Source organism: Sapajus apella, unplaced genomic scaffold (genome assembly GCF_009761245.1).
Source record: "Sapajus apella isolate SASKATOON/1434 unplaced genomic scaffold, GSC_monkey_1.0 scaffold2, whole genome shotgun sequence".
Lineage (NCBI taxonomy): Eukaryota > Metazoa > Chordata > Mammalia > Primates > Cebidae > Sapajus > Sapajus apella.
Window position 1 is genome coordinate 51,391,149 of NW_022436942.1, and position 21,810 is coordinate 51,412,958.

Here is a 21,810-nt window from a genome sequence, read left to right on the forward strand (position 1 = left end):
TCTCACCACCTGCTTTGTTTCCTCTAATCCAAGCCACATCATTTCTTGTCTAGATTACAGCAGTAACCTTAGCTTGTTTCTATGCTTCTACTCATGTACCCATACAGTCTACTCTCAATACATCAGCCAGAATAATTCTATGAAATTGTAAGTCAAATCATATCACTGCTTTGCTAAGAGCCTTCCAATGGTTTCTCATCTTACCTCGAAGTAAAATAAAGTCCTTAAAATTATCTATGAGGCACTAGAGGTTCTGATCTCCTGTGAGCTCTATGACCGGTCCCTTTTAACTCTGCTAACACTCTCCCACTGCAGGCCTGATTTCCTGTTATTCTTGAGACATCCTCTAGTCTCTGGACCTTTTAATGTACTAATGGTCTTCTCTCTGAGTCCATAGGCTCGCATCCTCCTTCCTTCAGGTCTTTCATTCTATTCAGAGAGGCGTAACACTGCAGTCCCAACTTTGCCCCCCACAAAATACTTCCAACTCCCCACCCCTCCTTCTCTCACCTTTATAGCACTTATCACCATTTAACATGCTATACGTTTTGCCTGCTTACCTTGATTATTGTTGCCTCTCTCACTAAGCTCGTAAGAGCAGACATTTTTATCTGTTTTGTTCCCTCCTATGTTCACAAAATCAGTTCTGAGAGTAGACATTAATAAATATTTTTTAAATAACAAAATAAAAGAACAAATAAATGGGTCAGCAGTGGTGGCTCACGCCTGTAATTCCAGTACTTTGGAAGGCCAGGGTGGGCGGATCACAATGTCAAGGGATAGAAACCATCGTGGCCAATATGGTGAAATCCCATCTCTACTAAAAATACAAAAATTAGCTGGGAGGCTACTCAGGAGGCTGAGGCAGGGAAATCGCTTGAACCTGGGAGGCAGAGGTTGCAGTGAGCCAAGATCACACCACTGCACTCCAGCCTGGTGACAGAGTGAGGCTCTGTCTCAAAAAAGAACAAATAAATGAATCCAGTATTTTGATCTCTATCCATCTGACTCCCATGGCACTCTCCAAACTCAGAAGAGAAGGGCATATTATTTATTTCCTCCCTCAAACTACAATATTGTTTCTATATACATATCATTAAATTGGCATCTCCTAGAGGGCAAGTACTCTATTCACAGTGCTAGGCACAGTGATTAATAAAAGAATGAATTAAAAATATTAAAGTCAAATTCATTTCAACAGCTGGGCAACCTCCCCTCACCATAGCAAAATGAAAACTTAACTTCTTTTGCTATTCTAAGCTATGCTGTAGACTTTGTATAAATTTAACCCAAACAATTATATTGTCTACACCTAAAATTCCAATGTTCAGATGATGGTTATAAAGCAGGAAAAGAAATGACCAATAAATACTAAGTTCTACTGTAGGAAATACAAAATATTCTTCTTTACTGGACTAACTAACCCAGGTAACTTTATTTGAACATTTTTGATTTTCCAAATACTGTATTTTAACCAATAATAAATAATAAGTAAATTTATAATTTAAATAACAAATTTATCTAAACATATTTAATAGATAAATCTAACAAATTTAAGTAAATTATATACAGAATATAATAAATACATAATAAATATGTTTATAATATTTTACACTATATTGGAAAAACTTTTCAACATAGTAATCAAAAGAAAAAGAATTTTCTGATTATTCAGGCTTCAAAATTATCAATATCCCACACAATCAAGTATTTTGTATTTTCTAGTTTTGCCACAACAAAAGGATAATTTGGATTAATTAATTTTCTTTTTTCCCTTATAGTGTATGTAATGGTAATTAATTTTTGTTTGCAAGACTAATAATGCAAACAATGTTTACCTGAGCTTCTCGAAGTTTTGCCGTCGTGCTTTGCTGAAGAGCCTGTTGTTCTTGATGCTGTTGCTTTGTTTTATCTAATTGATGCTGCAATTCTGTAGAATTTGTTACTTTTTCCTTCAACTTAAAAAAAAATGTAGATTGTCAATTGATAACTTAAAGGCATAATGGTATTATTCATAAACATCAGGCATTACCTCAATTCTCAAGTCCGAACAGAACAATAAATTCAGGTAACATATAAGATCAACTTTAAAAGTAGTATCTCATTACTTATAGAATCTTAATCTCTTGTTGAAGAAACTATTTTCTATAAATAGACTTATCCTAAAAAGTCTTTCTCCAGGTTGGCATTTAATTATTTTTTTTGAAAACTGGTATGATCAAGGGATTAATTACATATAAATTATTTGTAACAATAATCTAAACTATATATCAGTATTTCTTTTATTTTTTCCTTAATAGTCATAATTACCACTTGCTGGAAAAGAATAGAATCATCTACCACATCTAAGATTTTAGGTCTAGAAGAAAACCTATTGCTGAAGCTACAGATTTTGTCATAGAATTTATGTTTAACTCCGGCCAGGCATGGTGGCTCACACCTGTAATCCCAGCACTTTGGGAGGTCAAGGCAGGGAGATCACTTGAGGTCAGGAGTTCAAGACCAGCCTGGCCAACATGGCAAAACCCCATCTCTACCAAAAAATACAAAAATTAGCCGGGCATGGTGGCACACACTTGCAGTCCCTACTGGGTAGACTTAGGCGGGATAATTACTCGAAGCCGGGAGGCAGATGTTGCAGTGATTGGAGACAGTGCCACTATACTCCAGCCTGGGTGACAGAGTGAGAGACCTTGTCTCAAAAACAAATAAAATAAAATAAAAAATTAAAAACTTAAAAATGAAAAATAATGTGTTTAATTCCAATAAAAGATGCAATCCAATGATAACTTTTACTTTATCCATATTACAGGCATCATTTTCAGCAAATGCAAGTCTAATTAGGGATGGCATTCAAACATATGCTTAATTTTTAAAAGCGAAAATTCTTAAATGGAAACTCAAAATTTATATGTACCAACTACATGTCATTAATGAGCTTTATCAACAATTCATAGTTTACTGTTTCATTAGGAAGTAGTCCTTCCTGGGTAGGAAGACTCTAGCAGCCTGATAGGCTCACTCCCAGAATGTTTCCTGCCTAAAGTTCAAAGAGTAGTTTTCTTTGTGCATTTTTGTTCAGACCTTTAGGGAATGCAATTATAACAAAATGACTTAATGTAGTTAATAAGCTGGATGCTGCTACTGGAGAGTAATAAATGTTGTACTTTAAAAAGTCAAATTAAAGTTCTGACAATTAACAGATTGATGAATCATAACAATATTAAAGATGTCTCAAGTCTACTAATACACTGAAAATGCTAGCTTACCTGCTCTTCCAACCGAGAAAGTTTGAGTTGCAAATCAGCCACTTGTTGTTCTTTATCCATCAACTTTTCACTTGAAAGTTGTCTCTGCTCCTTTAGCCTACCATGAGCTTCCCCTAGTTGGCGCTCTGTCTCCAGAAGTTTGCTATGTAACTTTAAAAAAGAAAAAAAAGAAGTATGTACATATGTATAAACACACACACACCACCACCTACTTTCCAAACAATGTTTTATTTTTTACCAATATAAGAACAATATCGCAATTTTCATGATACTTTGGGGAACCCTAAGATTTTATATAGTAATTTTAACTGCGACTGAATTTTAATCACATAATTAATCACATAAAATTATAGTTAAACATCACAATTTTTGTTTTTGTGTTACTGCTCTCTTAAAACAAATGCAGGCTCTTGTATGGATATAAATGTTGTAATTTTCAGAAACTTAAAAGAATAAAATTCAACTTAAAAATTAGGACACTTAGTACAAACTCAGATCTATTCTACAGTATCGTTTAAAGTTCCACAGTGATTTTCAATGTTTTCCACAGCCAAGAACCCTCACAGTTGAATTTTTACATTTGGGTATTAGGTAGTGCCCAACATATTCCCAAGTCCTCATATTTGGCATATAATTTCTAAATAAAATAGAGGAAATGATTATAAATATAATATATATATATATCCACATGTAATATAGTGTATTATCATAAATTATGTCTTTCTTTACTAGACTCTGAGTTCTTTGGGTGCAAAGACCATGTCTTACACATTTTTTATTTTCACTATCTACCATCTTGCTTTTTTTTTTTTGCAACCTCCATCTTCCAGGTTCAAACAATTCTCATGCCTCAGCCTCCTGAGTAGCTGGGACTACAGGCACATGCACTGTGTGTGTGTGTGTGTGTGTGTGTGTGTGTGCGCGCGCGCGCGTGTGCGTGTGTGCGCGCGCGCGCATATCTATATGACAATCCTCATTCATTGACTTTACAAATGCCACCCAATTAAATCTAAGGGAGTTAAAAACCATCACAAGTAGTCTATCCCTGTTATACATACCCTATCCTAAGAGCAAATCAGTGTCCCTTCCTGCTTCTTACAATACTTTCCTGCCACTAGCTTGCTCTCACTAACCCCTCTGGCTGGAAGACATATTTGCTTTCAAACTGCCACTTGTCAAAACCTGTTCGATATTCCCAATTTCAAGTACCACCTCTCTCTAACACAAAGATTTCCTGATCACATCATTGGATAAAATAATTACATCAGGTGAAGTACTGGGCTGGGGGTAGGGGAGGACAGAAGAGAGAAACTCTTCCAAATTTCCATAATATATGGGATCCTTTTATTATAATTCTCATAATCTTTAGTATGATAGATAGTACTTGTCTTATCCTCTCCATGAGATTTACATAATTATTAAAGGTAGGTACTATTTCTTATTCATTTCTGCATCCCTAGTAAATGAGACATGTGTCTTTCCGAAAGTATAAATGCTCAATTTGCTTATCTGAACTAAAAGTCAAATATATAAGTTAAAGTTATTTACTGATATCCCCATGCCTCAGTTTCCTGCCATTATAAATGTTTACATTTATTCATTCATTCGCTCACTAAAATATTTGCCAATTAACAAGCAAACTGTTGGCTGGGCACAGTGGCTCACGCCTGTAGTCCCAGCATTTTGGAAGGCTAAGGCAGGTGGATTACTTGAGCTCAGGAGTTCAAGACCAGCCTGGGCAACCTGTATTCTTGCAGTGAAACCCCGTCTCCACTAAAATACAAAAAAATAAGCCAGGTATGGTAGCGTGTGCCTGTTGTCCCAGCTACTCAGGCCCCTGATGCACAAGAATTGCTTGAACCCGGAAGACAGAGGTTGTAATGAGCCTAGATCATGTCACCATACTCCAGGTCTGGGCAACAAAGTGGAACTCAGTTAAAAAAAAAAAAAAAAGAAAAATGCCAGGTAGTGAAAATAAAATGAGTAAGACATGGTCTTTGCACCCAAATAGTTCAGAGTCTAGTAAGGAAAGACATAATTTATGATAATATATACATTGTGGTATTAGTAAAATATTAAAGATATGTGCATGCCTAAGCTATCTTGGGTGTGGGGGAGCAGTGACATGTTTCGAATGGATTTCTAGGGAGAGTGGGAGAGGGCAGGTGAGGGTTGAAAAATTATCTGTTGAGTACAATGGTCATTATTTGAGTGATGGGTAAACTAACAGTCCAGACTTCACCATTATACAATATATACATGCAAGAAATCTGCACTTATACCCCCCAAATATATTTTTTAAATTTTTTCAAATCTTTCATTTTCATTTTAGGTTCAGGGGTATATGTGCAGGTTTGTTATATAGATAAATTATGTGTCACGGGGTTTGGTGTACAGATTATTTCATCACCCAGGTAATAAACATAGTATCCAATAAGTAGTTTTTCCATTCTCACTCTCCTCCCACCTTCCACCCACAAGTAGACCTGACTGTCTATTGTTCCCTCTTTGTGTCCATATGCACTCAACATTTAGCTCCCACTTATAAGCGAGAACATGTGGTATTTGATTTTCTGTTCCTATGTTAGTTCTCTCAGGAAAATGGCCTCCAGCTCTATCCATGTTGCTGTAAAGGACATGATCTTGTTCTTTAAAAAAAAAAAAAATTAATAAAAAGTGACAAGTGAAGTAAATAGTAAATAGTATTTATCAAGGTAAAGAGAAATAAAAAGAATATCTCAGGTCAAGAAGACAGACTGGGCCAGGCGTGGTGGCTCACGCCTATAATCCCAGCACTTTGGAAGGCTGAGGCAGGTGGATCATGAGGTCAAGGGTCTGAAATCAGCCTGACCAACACGGTGAAACCTGGTCTCTACTAAAAATACAAAAATTAGTCAGGCGTGGTGGTGCGTGCCTTGTAGTCCCAGCTACTCAGGAGGCTGACAGGAGAATCACTTGAACCTGAAAGGCAGAGGTTGCACTGAGCGGAGATCACTCCACTGCACTCCAGCCTGGGTAACACAGTGAGACTCCGTCTCAAAAAAAAAAAGACTGAATGATACCACAAAAGCAAGACACAACACAATACGTAGGAAAAAACTGAAGATGCTTCTGTATTCTTGCAGTGAAGAATAAGAAAAGAATGGTAAATTGCTGAGGAGGTAGGTAGGTCCACAAGATCTCTGTGGATACTGCATGCCATGACAAGGCACCTCAACTTAATCCATTAGGCTATAAAGAGTTATTGATAGGCTTAAAGCATGATTGGAACATGGTAAGATTTGCCTTTAAGACAGATTACTCTGGTGGCTATATAGAAGATCAATTTGTCAGGGGCAAGAAGGAAGACACATCAGTTAGCAGCTGTTAGAATGGTTTAAGAGTGAGACAAGAAGAACAGGGCTCAAAGAAAGAGGGAAGGAAAAGACATGCTAGATAAATATTCTTAATTCTTGATTCACTGTATCATGGAACTCACAGTCTAATCTCAAAAATTAGTATAGCATATGTGAAGTGCTTACTCTAATTCCCGAAATATAACTGAAGCTCATTAAATTACTAACATAATCATTATTATTATCATTACTAAAGGATATAAAGCTGTGAAAATTATTAATTACAATAAAATAAAGTATCAATTCCATTTTAGAAAAATAGCTAAACATTATCAAAAAAGTAGCAAAGGAAACGAGTATCTCCCAATTTCCATTTTCAACCAATTTTCGATGTTACCTAAAGTAATAATTAGAATACAGACATTAAAAAATTAAGTTATTGGCAAAGTCAAAACTTGCATTAAACTTCATCTGATACCCACTATATTATTAACCTATATGAAATAGTTTTGCCTTTAAGCTACTTTGGCCTTTAAGCTAGTATTTTGTATATGTAAATAACACAGTTCAAAATATGAGCTATATAGGTAAATAATATAGTTCATATATTATTTACCTATGCAAAATAGTGGCATTAGGGCTGATTTACTTTCTACAAAATATCTAATTTTTATTTTTATTAATTTTCAAAATAATTTTTTCCTAAAACACATGGTGTTTAGAAATATCTAATTTTTATACTATGGTTTTATAATAATGATGCTTTTAAAATTTAGTAACAAAAAAGAAAAAAAATTAAATGAAAGAATGCTCAACAATTTAAATTAATTATAATAGTTAAAACCTAGTGAGTACCTACCATGCCCCAGGTACCATCCTAAGCAATTTATAATATCAATTCATAAACACTTCCCCACAAAGCTAGCTGTAAGATGGATATTATAATTTTTTCTTAAGGGAAATTGAAATGAAATGAGATGTGACAACACTACAGGATATAAAAGTTAAGAGTTAATCTTTTAAAATGACAGTATTTTTTCAACATGAACTATATTATGATCAAACAACCATCAAGTACACAAAGAAAAATCAGAGGGAGAATTGCAATAAATAAAATTAACAGCTCTTACTTGATTAATTTCACTTTGGAGTTGTAACCCATGCTGCTCCTTTTCTTCTCTCTGTTGTTGCAGCTGCTTAAACTCTGCCTTTAAATGCTGGTGCTTACTCTCTACCTCAGATAATTCTTCTTTAAGCTTTTGAGTAGCTTCTCCTTTTTCACTTAGTTCTGCCTGTATTCTCTGCAGTGAGGTCTCAGATGCAGACAATCTTGACTGAAGCTGCTGACAATCTAGGTATTTTTGATGAAGGGTTGCCTGAATATTCTTTTTACTCACAGATTCTTCATTATGTTTCTCCTCTAACTTAGTATAGTCTTGTTCTTTTTTCAGCAACTTTTCCGTCAAGGTCTAAAATATCAATTTAACAACTTATTTCCTTTTCTAACATTTTTAGTTACCCCAATTATTTGAACAATCATTGGAGCAGTACTATCTCCTACTAAACATTTTAGTTAACATTAAAATATAAAACAGTGACAATATTCTAGTCAAGAATTAAATCATTACATACTAACTTGTGATTTCAGTATTGGTCCACTGGATTAAATTCTACTAATAATACAACTTAAGAATTGTCAAGCAAATGTTGACATAAAATAAAATCAATACAATCTACTGGATTTTTTAGGGTATGTGACATATTTATATTCTTCCATTTAAATTAAAAATTGAAACTACCTTTCTACCAACAAACTATTTTGAATAACAATATTATGCAAACTCTTATTTTTCGCTGTACAATTTCATAGTTGGTAAGAGCTTTAACAAAACAGTATCATCCGCTGTTCCAATGCACCTTACCCTATTGATTGTATTTTTTTATTCTCTTCTTGTTAAAGACCAAGTTTTAGAGTCACAAGCTGAGACTAATTCAAATTTTTTCTAGGGGTATAAAAAAATGATCTAGAGCTATTACTCACCTGCCTTAAATTTTGCATTTTATTCAATGCTATCAAGTATAAAACATAAGAATAACACTTCCAATCAAAGACCTGGATCAACCAACCAAATCAAATGTCAAAGCCTGGTCTCATTGGAGTTGTAAAAATTAACACTGAACATTTTAAGTCAATATATTTAAACATAAATTATGAATCAGAATTTTAACTCAATTCTGTAAGACATTCAGCCAGGATAAGAAGTTACTATAAGTATCTGGTGAGTCAATTAGTGGACCTTTAATGTACGAACTTATATGCAGTGTGCTGGAAGGGGATGACACTGAAATAGGAGAAAACAATCAAAGCCTTCATACCTTAAACACAATATGCTTTAAGTGAAATACACATATCAAAACAAACAAACAAAAACAATAAAAACCTTTCCAAGAAAGTCAAACACAATGCACAAGTCAGAATGGACTAATAGAAAAGTGTGTCAAATTTCTTAAGGACAATTGAAAAAAAAAAAATGAGCCAAGTCAAGTGGGGCTAACTAGTAAGATCATCTAAATGCAATGAAGTTTGAAGCTCGTTTTAAAAGGGATGGGAAAAATCAAGGAATACATATACATGATACATGCCATCTGCTTTATATAAATGTATAAGACAAAAAGGAAGGGACAAACAAGTTTAGGTGGGGCAACAGCAAACCCTATCCTATTATCTCATAGGGGATAACAGATTTAGGTACCAACACGAGAAACATGGCAATAAAGGTTCTTCAATATTTGTCTGAAACAAAGTAAGCTAATGTTAATTATCAAATAGGAATATCCTATGGAAACGCAGTGCCCAGAAAGATGATAAAAGTATGTATAAGAGAGGCCAGGTGCAGTGGTAATCTCAGCACTTTGTAAGGCTTAGACAGGAAAATTACTTGAGGCCAGGAGTTTAAGACCAGCCTGGGCAACATAGCAAGACCTTATCTGTAAAAAAAGGAAAAAAAAAACTAGCTAGGCATGGCGGTGTGCAACTACAGACCAGCAACTCAAGAGGCTAAAGCAAGAGGCATGCTTGGGCCTACAAGTTCAAGGCTACAGTGAGCTAAGATCATGCCATTCCACTCCAGCCTGGGCAACAAAAGCAAGACCCTGTCGCCAAAAAAAAAAAAAAAAAAAAGAGAGAGGGACGAAAGAAAGAGAGAGAAAGAAAGAAAGAAAGAAGGAAGGAAGGAAGGAAGGAAGGAAGGAAGGAAGGAAGGAAGGAGGGAGGGAGGGAGGGAGGGAGGGAGGAAGGAAGGAAGGAAGGAAGGAAGGAAGGAAGGAGAAAGAAAGGAAAGTACATATAAGAGAGACATGATAGAAGTAAGAAGAGCAACTATTAAGTTTGTTGCAAAATTAGCTAAAAGATGTGTGCCTTGACTAAGCAACAAAAACAGAAAAAAGACATAGAGCCAAGAAAACTACAGAAAAAAATAATACTTCTGATGCAAAAAAATATATTTCTGATTCAATTGTATGTTAGAAAAATCATCTTTTTATAAACATTTCTAATTCCAAATCTTTCTTGATATAATTTTATATTTGTTTTATTTAGGAAAACAACATTAATTTTAGAATTTGTAAGCAAATTAAGTCTATTCAGTGATCTGTAAATCATCTTTTTAAAAGAGAATTCTGGGAGAGAGATCCAAGATGGCCGTTTAGCAGCAGCTCAGAATTTCAGCTCCCAGTGAAGGCGCAGGGAGTGAGTGAACGCCAGACTTCCAGACGAATTTTTGTTGCCCGCGGACCAGAAGATTCCCAGGGGAGGAGCCCCATGGGTCGCCAGCGTGACTCTTTTGGCCAGTGGGGCTGTTTTGCCGGTGTCCCAGCTGGTTGTTCTCAGTGCGGAGTATACGGGACTGGGTGCCCTTTTAGTTGGTGTTTGGAGCTCCGGGAAGGCAGAGTCACCCATTCAGCTGATTGAAAAAGGGACTGAAGCAGGGAGCCAGACTGGGAGATTCCCGGGCAGAAAAGCACCAGGGCCGCTGTTTCAGCTGGCAGGGTCGCTGCACAGGAAATTGCATATATCCTGGCGCCTTTTCGGCGGGCAACTAGGGCACCTGGGAGAGAATCGACCGTTCAATTTGAAAAAGAAAAAAAGGGGGCTCCGAAGCGGGGAGCCAGGTAATCAGGCTTGGCTGGTCCCACCCCCACAAAAAAACAGCAATTGGAAACACTGAGGGTTCAGAGTTTCACAGCAAGCACAGCTGAACCCAGGAAGGTCCAGCTCTGTGGGGGAGGGTCGTCAGCAGAAGGAAAACAAAGAAACAGAAATAACATCATCACCAACAAGCTGGATGTCCGTTCAAAGACCCAATCTGAAAGTCAGCAATTACAAAGACGACAGGTGGATAAATCCACAAAGATGGGAAGAAACCAGTGCAAAAAGGCTGAAAACATCCAAAATCAGAATGCCTCTCCTCCTTCAGCGGATCGCAGCTCCTCATCAGCAAGGGAACAAGGCCTGATGGAGAATGAGTGTGATGAATTGTCAGAATCAGGCTTCAGAAGGTGGATAATAAGAAACTTCTGTGAGCTAAAAGAACATGTTCTAACCCAATGCAAAGAAACTAAGAACCTTGAAAAAAGATTTGATGAAATGCTAATGAGAATCGACAATTTAGAGAGGAATGTAAGCGAATGAATGGAGCTGAAAAACAATACGGGAACTTCGCGAAGTATGCACAAGTTTTAACAGTCGAATTGACCAAGCAGAAGAAAGGATATCAGAGGCCGAAGACCAACTCAATGAAATAAAATGAGAAGACAAGATTAGAGAAAAAAGGATAAAAAGGAACGAGCAAAGTCTCCAAGAAATATGGGACTATGTGAAAAGACCTAATCTACATTTGATAGGTGTACCTGAATGTGACGAAGAGAATGAATCCAAGCTGGAAAATATTCTTCAGGATATTATTCAGGAAAACTTCCCCAACCTAGCAAGACAGGCCAATATTCAAGTCCAGGAAATACAGAGAATGCCACAAAGATATTCCTTAAGAAGAGCAACCCCAAGGCACATAATCGTCAGATTCACCAGGGTTGAAATGAAGGAGAAAATACTAAGGGCAGCCAGAGAGAAAGGTCAGGTTACCCACAAAGGGAAGCCTATCAAACTCACAGCAAATCTCTCAGCAGAAACCCTACAAGCCAGAAGACAGTGGGGGCCAATATTCAACATCCTTAAAGAAATGAACTTTCAACTCAGAATTTCATATCCAGCCAAACTAAGCTTCATAAGTGAAGGAAAAATAAAGTTTTTTGTGAGCAAGCAAGTACTCAGAGATTTCATCACTACCAGGCCTGCTTTACAAGAGCTTCTGAAAGAAGCACCACACATAGAAAGGAACAGCCAGTATCAGCCATTCCAAAAATATACCAAAAGGTAAAGAGTATCAACATAATGAAGAATCTACATCAACTAATGGGCAAAACAGCCAGCTAGCATTAAATGGCAGTATTAAACTCACATATATTAATATGAATCCTAAATTTAAATCGACTAAATGCCCCAATCAAAAGACACAGACAGGCAAATTGGATAAAAAGACAAAACCCATCAGTATGCTGCATCCAGACCCATCTCACATGCAAGGATACACAAAGACTCAAAACAAAGGGATGGAGGAAGATTTACCAACCACATGGAGAGCAAAATAAATAAATAAATAAAAAGCAGGAGTTTCAATTCTCGCTTCTGAGAAAATAGACTTTAAAGCAACAAAGATCAAAAGAGGCAAAGAAGGACATTACATAATGGTAAAAGGATCAATGCAACAAGAAGAGCTAACCATCCTAAATATATACGTACCCAATACGGGAGCACCCAGATACATAAGGCAAGTTCTTAATGACTTATAAAGAGACTCAGACTCCCACACAATAATAGTGGGAGACTTTAACATCACATTGTCAATATTAGACAGATCAATGAGACAGAAAATTAACAAGGATATCCAGGACTTGAACTCAGAGCTGGAACAAGTAAACTTAATAAACATTTACAGAACTCTCCACCCCAAATCCACAAAACATACATTCTTCTCAGTACCACATCACACCTACTCTAAAAGTGACCACATAACTGGAAGTAAATCACTCCTCAGTAATTGCATAGCATTTCACAGGTTTAAATGAAATACTGGTTGGCTGCTTGTTTATTATTTTCCTCCCTTATTCCTTCCTGTCTCCATTGTTAAGTATAATTAGTGGCATAAAAGAGGTTTTTAATACCCATTTTTAGACTGCATTCTAGCCTGGGCAATAAAGCAAGACTCCCTTTCTCTCTCCCTCTTTTTCTTCTTCTTTCTTTCATTCTTTTTCTTTCTTGCTTTCTCTCTTTCTTTCTTTTCTTCTTTTCTTTTTCCCCCCCCCAAAAAAGGGAATTCTGTTACTGAATTTCATAAATGCAACCATGTTCACATACACTGAGGACTTGGGTGGTATATGCCTTTTTAAATATGCTACAAAAATTAAGGCTCATAATAAGTTACAGCCTTCTTCCCCAGACTTACTTAGAAAGTAACCAAATAATCCCACCATTTCTATACACCCCTGAGATAGTTTCACTCTTTAAGAGGCAAAAAATATATGGCAACAACTAGGGACTGATTAAAATTGCCTTGTCCTAAGAAAATTAACCCAAATCTACCAGCATTATTACACAAATAAAAGAGAATTAAATTTTCTTTAAAAGTACTGAAACCACTTTCTTTTTAAAAGAACCTAATCCACTCACACTTTGTAATTTTTACAACAAAAGGCTAACTATATTTTATTATTAAAACATTTCATTATTATAGTCTTCCCATGGAATCTGAAGCAAAATATTATAGTGAATACAAGGTTTTTGAAAAGTGACTTTTTAAAGTATAGTGAAATCCATTAAAAAATAATGAGACTTTTTACTTTTCCATATTAATCTATACAACAAAATATGAGATCAGAATTTTCCAGATGAGGAAGCTGAAGTTGACAGAGCCTGATATGACTAGTCAAGTGGCAGAGTCATAGATTATGATTCTAAATCCAATAAATTTTTCACAACACAATTGAGACATTCAATAAATTAATTCATGCACCCTAATATATATATCTTATTCAAATTTAAATCATAAAATGCACGTTAAGCCTATGTTGTAACCTAATTATCATTTGGTTAAGTAGAATTCTTCACTTCCAAATATGCAGTCCCTTTTTCTTTCTCACAATTGTTATCTCAACATATATTCTTACAGTGCCAATTTCCATATATTAGGCTCCATTTTTCATTTGTTACTTGTTCAGGTAATAAAAATGAATACAAAAAATGCCATATTTTAATGCTTTGTAGCTTACAAAGTTATTTCAGAGATCTCATCTCACTTGTTCCTCAGAATAGCTTGATGAGAATGAAAAAATTAAACTACTTTGTAGCTCTCCAACATCTCTTATTTTATGAGATACATATACTCTTATATTGTTCTATACCTTTTGTACACCTAGGTCTCAAAATGAAATGTCTTCACCCCTCTGCCATGTGAAATGCTCCTTAAGTATCCTTCAAGACTCAGCTAAAAAGTTATGTTTCATACAAAAGCCTTTTCTAATTTACTAGGCAGTAAATTAGGAAAACTCTCATCTTGGTCTTGACCCAATCCTGTATCACAACATGTAACAATTCAAAACAACAATCAACATTCACTAAGGTGCTTACTAAAAGTCAAATAAGCACTTTACCTTCTATTAATTTATCTAACATTCCTATTAATCCTAAGAGGTAAGTGGGTATAATAACATTTCTTAGCAGGAGAGTAAACAGACTTTCAGAGGCCAGTGAGTGACAAAGATTTAAGAATGCCTGTGACTATTGTACTATACTATTCTTATCAATATACTATTATTTTGCAATATAGAGATAATACACAGCAATATAATAACTACTAGCCACATCTGGCTCCCATTTTGGCATGTGAGCACCTTAGAACTGGAACTGGTGAAGAAGGAGAGCAATGGAGGACAGAAAAGGGGTGAAAGGTGAGACCCAATAAATAAGTCAGTGTCTTACAATGACCCATATTATATTACAGTAGTGACCGTAGATAAGCAATATAATTTTGTTCAGAATTTATAAGGAAACAATCAATTGAGCTGTTTAAATGTCAGAAGTTATTTTTATTAAAAACAAAGAAGAAAGCTTCTTCAATTTTCCCATTGTGTTTTTAAGTTTTCAAGTTTAGTAATTATAAAACACTGGTTTAAACCTGAAAGCCTTGACATTAACACAACAGCAATTATCTTTTCCATCCGTTATATATTACAATGTTACCTATCCATGTTGATACTACCTGTGAACCACAAAAGCTGCCCAGGACATTTCATGTACTAGCCTTCAAACGACCAACTAGAGAGATAACAAATTCAATGCACTTGAAAATCGCCACTGTCAACAATTACAATTTACCAAAGACATGGGATGAGGAGGGGTGAGGGGGGCAGATAGTGAGATAATAAGAAAAGGCAGATGCAACTCTTGGCTTGCACTGACTGGTGACCAAATCCTAAACAGAAAAACCCTTTAGGAAAAATAAAATAAAACAAAACAAAACTGTAAAGTGTTATATTTATGTAAGGCATTATTAAGATTAGAAGGTCTTATTATTCCTTAATTAATAATGTTCCAATTCTAACACTCTGAAATCATCTTGATTCTATGCATTATCCATAAAACAGCCATAGTACTTCTTTCAATGTGTGAACATACATATAGGCACACACATAAACACACATCCCCAAAGTGTATGCTAGACTATTTGACTGTACATTTCAGCTATCAGTATCAAATCATGCCCTTTATTAGTAGCTTAATGTTTGAAAAATACACAATAAATTACACTGATCATAAACACCCACTGCATGTAAACTGCTCCTCTACATATCCTGGTCAACTTCCAAGAGACAGAAGGTAAGCTCTGGGTTCAAAGAAATTAAAAATCAAACAGAGGGACAAAGGCAAAACTAAATTATGTAGAAGTTTTCTTTGTGTAGTTTGACAGGAGATAAAAGGGGAGGAAGGGCCTAGAGGTTTACTAGGGAAAAGCACAGCCAAAAAAGATTACATTTTAAACATCAGTTAACACCAAGGGTTGATGGGGAAATGGGCAATAGTAAACTGGTATAATTACTTTGGAAAATAGCTGGTCATCTAGTAAATCTGAGCATTTGTCTGCTCTACAGCACAGCAATTTTACTTGGAGTATCTAACACAGAGAAATTCTTGTACAAATGCATAAGATTTGTATATGAATGTTCATAGCTATACTATATGTAGTAGCCAGAAAAATAAAAAATAGGAAGTATACATGGACCACTTCTGCTCCACTATAATACAGTTGTCATGAAAAGTACTCATGTGATTGAATTATACTGAAGTAGCCACATTTTTTTTTTAATGAAATACTTTTACTAGAAAGACAACAAACTATTATCATTCAAACTTAAGTAGGAAGGGAATCTGTCACTTTAAAAAATAGAATTGATAGTATCTGTGGCCAGTGATAAAATTCAAGCTTTCAAATGAAGCTTAGAATTTTGGAAAACATCTATCAACCACCATGAGCTGGACAGGTTCCTCATATTTAAAGCCTATTCTGAGATTGATGGTGATATTGACAAATGTGAGTGTTTTTCTATTGCACAATAAATGTGTCAACATTTGGAAGATCTGAGTAACTCAGTGAACCAATATTTTCCACATGACTAATGCATGATCTTACAAAATCATGCATAGGAAAAGATCCACTCAAAAGGCAAGACAGACCAAATTTTAATGTTACAGGGTACAGAAAGTCCACTGATAGCAGATTTCACATTGTAAGTAATTTTTAAGACACTATCATCAAATTTGAGCACAGTATCAAATAAAGAAAGCCACAATTGTCTGAGAAAGCTATTAAAATATTCTTTCCTTTTCCAACTTCATATCTCTGTGAGACTAAATTTTCTTCGTATACTTCAACCATACTACAATAGATTTAATGTAAAGGCAGATATGAGAATCTATCTATCATATATTAAGCTAGACATTAAAGAGGTTTCCAAAAATGTAAAACATCACTATTCTTGCTGAATTCTTTTGTTTTAGAAAATGGTCATTTGTCATAAGAAATGTTATTTATGTTAACATTTAATGAGTTAATGTTTTTAAATAAATTTTTTAAAATTCCTTTTAAATTTCTATATGGCAAATATCCATGGATATAACCTCAGACATGGCTCTTTGGAGTCCTCAATTATTTTGAGAATGTAGAAAAAGCTGGCCAAGCAAAGCAAATTACCCTGAAATTTCACAGCACAAGCCTAAAACAGTATATATTATCTCACATAGTTTTTCAGGGTCAGTAATCTAGAAGTGGCTTAACTGGGTGATTTCATCTCAGGGTTTCTCATGAGGTTATAATAAGCTGCTGGCCAGAGCTACAGTTTCTGAAAACTTGACAAGGATTGGAGCATCTACTTCCAAGCTCATATACATGACTGTTGACAGAAGGCTTAATATTTAATAGATAATTATATTTATTTCTTTTTCCCCTTATGCCGTATTTTTTCTTTCTTGACTCTTTCCTTATATTTAACCAAAATACAACTGAACCAATATATACACATCTTTGAATAAAAGGTTTTAAAAAAGTAAAGACAAAGGGAAAAAGTATTACTATTAGTACCTCTCATACCGCCAAACTAAATACTATTTGTTGCTTTTTTTTTTTTTTTTTTTTTTTAGCTGAAGTCTCACTCTGTGACCCAGGCAGGAGGGCAGTGGTGCAATCTCGGCTCATTGCAATCTCTGCCTCCCAGGTTCAAGTGATTCTCATGCCTCAGCCTCCCAAGTAGGTGGGATTACAGGCATGTTCCACCATGTCCAGCTAATTTTTGTATTTTTAGTAGAGATGGGACTTCACCATGTTGGCCAGGCTGGTCTCAAACTCCTGACCTCAGATGATTTGCCTGCCTTGGCCTCCCAAAGTGCTGGAATTATAGGCGTGAGCCACTGTGCCTGGCCAATGTTGTTCATTTATAAAGAAACAGGGCAGAAAATATTAACATTTAAAAACACAAAACAAACTGAAGGCTTATCTTCCTGATTTTAAAACTTATTACAAAGCTATAGCAATCAAAACAGTGTGGTACTAGCATAAAGATGGACACAGAGACCAATGGAATAGAATAGAGAGCCAGAAATAAACCTTCACATATATTGTTGCTATGGTCTGAATGTCTGTATCCCCCCTCAAAATTCACATACGGAAACCCTAACCCTCAAGGAGATGGTATTAGGAGGTGGGGCATTTCAGAGATAATTAGGTCCTTAGGGTTGAGTTCTTATGAATGGAATTACAAGAGAGACACCAGTGAGGTCTCTTGTCCTTTCCACCATGTGGGACACAGTGAAAAGGCACCACCTATGAACCAGAAAGCAAGGTTTCACCAGACAGACACCAAAACTACTAGTGTCTTGGTTTTAAACTTCCCAGCCTCCAGAACAGTGAAAAATAAATTTCTATTGTTTATAAGCTACCTAGTTTATAGTATCTTATAGGAGCTCAAACAGACTAAGACAATGGTCAAATAATTTTTGACAAGGCTTCCAAGATTATTCAATGGGGAAAGGACAGTCTTTTTAACAAATCTTGCTGGGAAAAACAGCTATCCATGTACAAAAGAATAAAATTAGACCCTTACCTTATACTATAAACAAAAATTAAATCAAAATGGACCAAAAACCTAAACATAAGACCTAAAAATTAGAAAACTCTTAGAAAAAAAAATAAAAGCTTCACGACACTAGATTTAGCAATCATTTCTTGGATATGACACCAAATAGACCTTAGCAAAAATTAAAGTAGATAAATTAGACTACATCAAATTTAACATTTCCACAGAATGGGATAAAATATTTGCAAATCACATATCTGATAAGGAGTTAATATATAGAATATATAAAGAACTCCTACAACTACATAACAAAAACCCAGTTTTGTTGCATATGACCAGCAATCACATTAAAAGATGTTCAACAACCTGGTCATTAGGGGCATGCAAATGAAAGCCACAGTGAGATACCATCTTATACCCATTAAGATGGCTACTCTCAAAAATGAAAAAGAAAATAAGTGTTGGCGAGAATGGAGAGAAACTGGAACCCTGGTACAGTTGGTGGGGATATAAAAGGGTTACAGCCACTATGAAAATCAGTATGGCAGTTCCTCGACATTTAAAACTGGAATTATCCTATGATCCACCAATTCCACTCACAGGTAAAGAATTGAAAGTAAGTTCTCAAATAGATATTTGTACAGCCATGTTGAAAGTAGCAACATTCACAACAGCCAAAAGACAGAAGCAATCCAAGTGTCTATTGACAGACTAATGAATAATAACATACATACATACAATAAAATGTTATTCGGCCTTAAAAAACAAATTCTGACAGAAGCTATAACATGAATGAACCTTGAGGACACTATGTTAAGTGAAATAAGTCAGTCACAAAAAGATAAATATTGTTGGATATAGTAAACCAAGGTTGAAAAAATATAAAAATTTAAAAAAATTTTTAAAGACAAATACTATATGATTCCACTTATATGAGGCACCTAGGGTAGTCAAATTTTAGAGACAGAAAGTAGAATGGAAGCTTCCGGGAGCCAGAGAGGAGGAATATAAAGTTAACAGTTACAGAATTTCAGTTTTGCAACTTTATTTCCCATTATTGTGCAAACTAATCTCCAGGACTTAAAAAAAAGTTCTGGAGATTGGTTTGCACCATAATGTGAACATACTAACACTAAAAAAACAAACAAACAAACAAACAAACAAACAAAAAAAAAACAGAGTAAGTCACATTGCACTATGCCAATATATTTTCTAATTATGTAAAATTAAAATTTAAAATAAATAAAATCAGTTTACTAATATATATAGCTTTAAAATTCTCACCTGATTTTTTTGCGTTAAATCATTAACTGAACTTTTAAGTTTTTGTAGCTCTTGAACATATACAGCAACTTCCTGGGGGCCTTTGGCAAGTTCACTCCTTAGCTGGCTTATTGTGGCCTAACGATAAATAAATAAATAAATAAATAAATAAAGCAAACTAAATTTTTTAAAAAACAAAGAAATGAAAGTATACAAAGGTTTTAAGAAAACACATTTTTGGTTGTTGGAATTTTCAGCTTTGTTCTTTATCCTACCACCCATAGTGCCACATTATGCTTTTTTTGGCTTACAACTAATTTTTGCAGTCTATCCAAGATGTACAACTTCATTTATTTAGCAATACATAAAATGAAAAGTTGGCATCCTACTTTAAGTTTCTGAAGTGTCAAACTGCAAACCTAAATTTACTGGTTCTTAAATTCTATGCTTCAATCTTCCTCAATTTAAAGATAATACGCAAGTTATGTCCACATTTTCTCCCAACTTCTACAGCATAAAATTACCCTTTTACTTTAAGACACGTATATGCAAACATGCAACATGGAGAATGATACTGCTGAATCATCTTTCTAAATTGTAATGAAAATGTCTTTTTCCAAAGAAGTTACCAAGCTGAAGTTATACACAGTTACATTAAGCTAGATCACTCTATGGTCAGATATAATCATCAGGCATGAGCTTGCTTTAGCGCATTTTAATTTTTTTTCTTTTTTTTTTTTTTTTTTTTTCTTTTTTTTTTTGAGACAGAGTCTTGCTCTGTCACCCAGGCTTGAGTGAAGTGGTACGATCACTTCCCTGCTTCAAGCAATCCTCTCACATCAGCCTCTCAAGTATCTGGGACTACAGGCGTGTGCCACAACGCCCAACTAACTTTTTTTATTTTCTTTTGAGAGAGGGTATCGCTATGTTGCTTAGGCTTATCCCCAACTCCTGGGCTCAAGCAACTCTCCCGCAAGGCCTCCAAAAGCACTGGGATTACAGGTGTAAGCCACTGAGCCCAGCCCGTTTTAACATTTAAAAAGACTCGAAAATCAATTTTTATTATTAAAGCAACAGTTTGATCATTTAAAAATAGTGTGAGAGAAAGAGAGGTAAGCAAATATCTTGGAAATATAAATTTCTTATACATAAAAGCTGAACCATTAGAGAGACTAATTTTTTTTGTTTTTTTTTTTTTTTTTAGGGATGGTCTGCTGCAAATGACATGGACAAAATAACTTTCTATTATATCAATATTTCTAGTATTGCTTATTGGCTTTACTTTCCACTTTATTTGTTACAATCATTTCCATTACCGAATGATTTGTTAATTTCTTTATTTTTCTTTATTACTGAATAAACTTTCTAATATGGATATGTTTTAAATTTTTTCTTAGTAAATACTTATAAATACTTATTCATATCATACATTACAAATGAGTGCTTTCATCTTCAAGGGAGAAATCTCAGAAGACACTAACTTATTGTGGCAACAATAATATTATTCAAGAGATCTTTGGCTACTCTTCTTTTGGAAACTGTTACAGAGTGTGTGGAACTTATTTTTTTAAGGGATTCTCCGTGGTGGTGTATCTTCATCCATTTTATGGTGGTTTTTATTTTAACTTTCGGAAACCATCAAGTTTATAAGCAAGGTAAGTGACTGAACTGAAAGATCAAATAGTTGGGCTTATTTTATTTTAATAATTATTTTATTTAATGATCATTTTATTTTAATAACTTGGGCTTACAGTATTATAATAATCAGAAGGTAAGTGATTTAATTGAATGATCAAATTCTTAGGCTTATTTTAATAACCATAAATTAATAAAACTAGTTTTTTTAGTGTCTTCCAAATGGGCTAAATGTCAATTAAAATAAGTTTCAAAAATGCTTTTAGGAATGGAGTATGTCTGAGATACATAGCTTTCTGGGAAAACATTCATTTAAATGTACAAATTCTGATGCAATGAAAAGCAAACTGCAACATTACCATACTGTTACACCTTATACAGAGTGCTTCAGTAACATATGTAACAGCTGATATATTAATATACATATATTATATGTAAATACATATATAATAATATATACATACATAATTCAAAGAAGAAAATGTTGAATTATGCATGCATTTCAATTACACTGAAGTTAAAGGCCTACCCTAAAACCATCTGTTTTATTTTTTTTTTTTTTTTTTTTT

The 21,810-nt window shown here is 34.7% G+C and overlaps 1 protein-coding gene across 2 annotated transcripts in view; it reads right to left on the reverse strand.

Annotated features, from left to right (window-relative positions):
* Positions 1 to 21,810, reverse strand: part of EEA1 (early endosome antigen 1) — a 160,773-nt gene that overhangs the window by 55,963 nt on the left and 83,000 nt on the right. For both annotated transcript variants that reach the window (XM_032297585.1, XM_032297576.1), the window contains exons 10-13: positions 19,628 to 19,744; positions 7,735 to 8,073; positions 3,270 to 3,419; positions 1,839 to 1,958 (exon numbers count right to left, since the gene is read on the reverse strand). In XM_032297585.1, the coding sequence (XP_032153476.1) occupies positions 1,839 to 1,958; positions 3,270 to 3,419; positions 7,735 to 8,073; positions 19,628 to 19,744 (726 nt within the window). The remainder of the gene's footprint in view (positions 1 to 1,838; positions 1,959 to 3,269; positions 3,420 to 7,734; positions 8,074 to 19,627; positions 19,745 to 21,810) is intronic.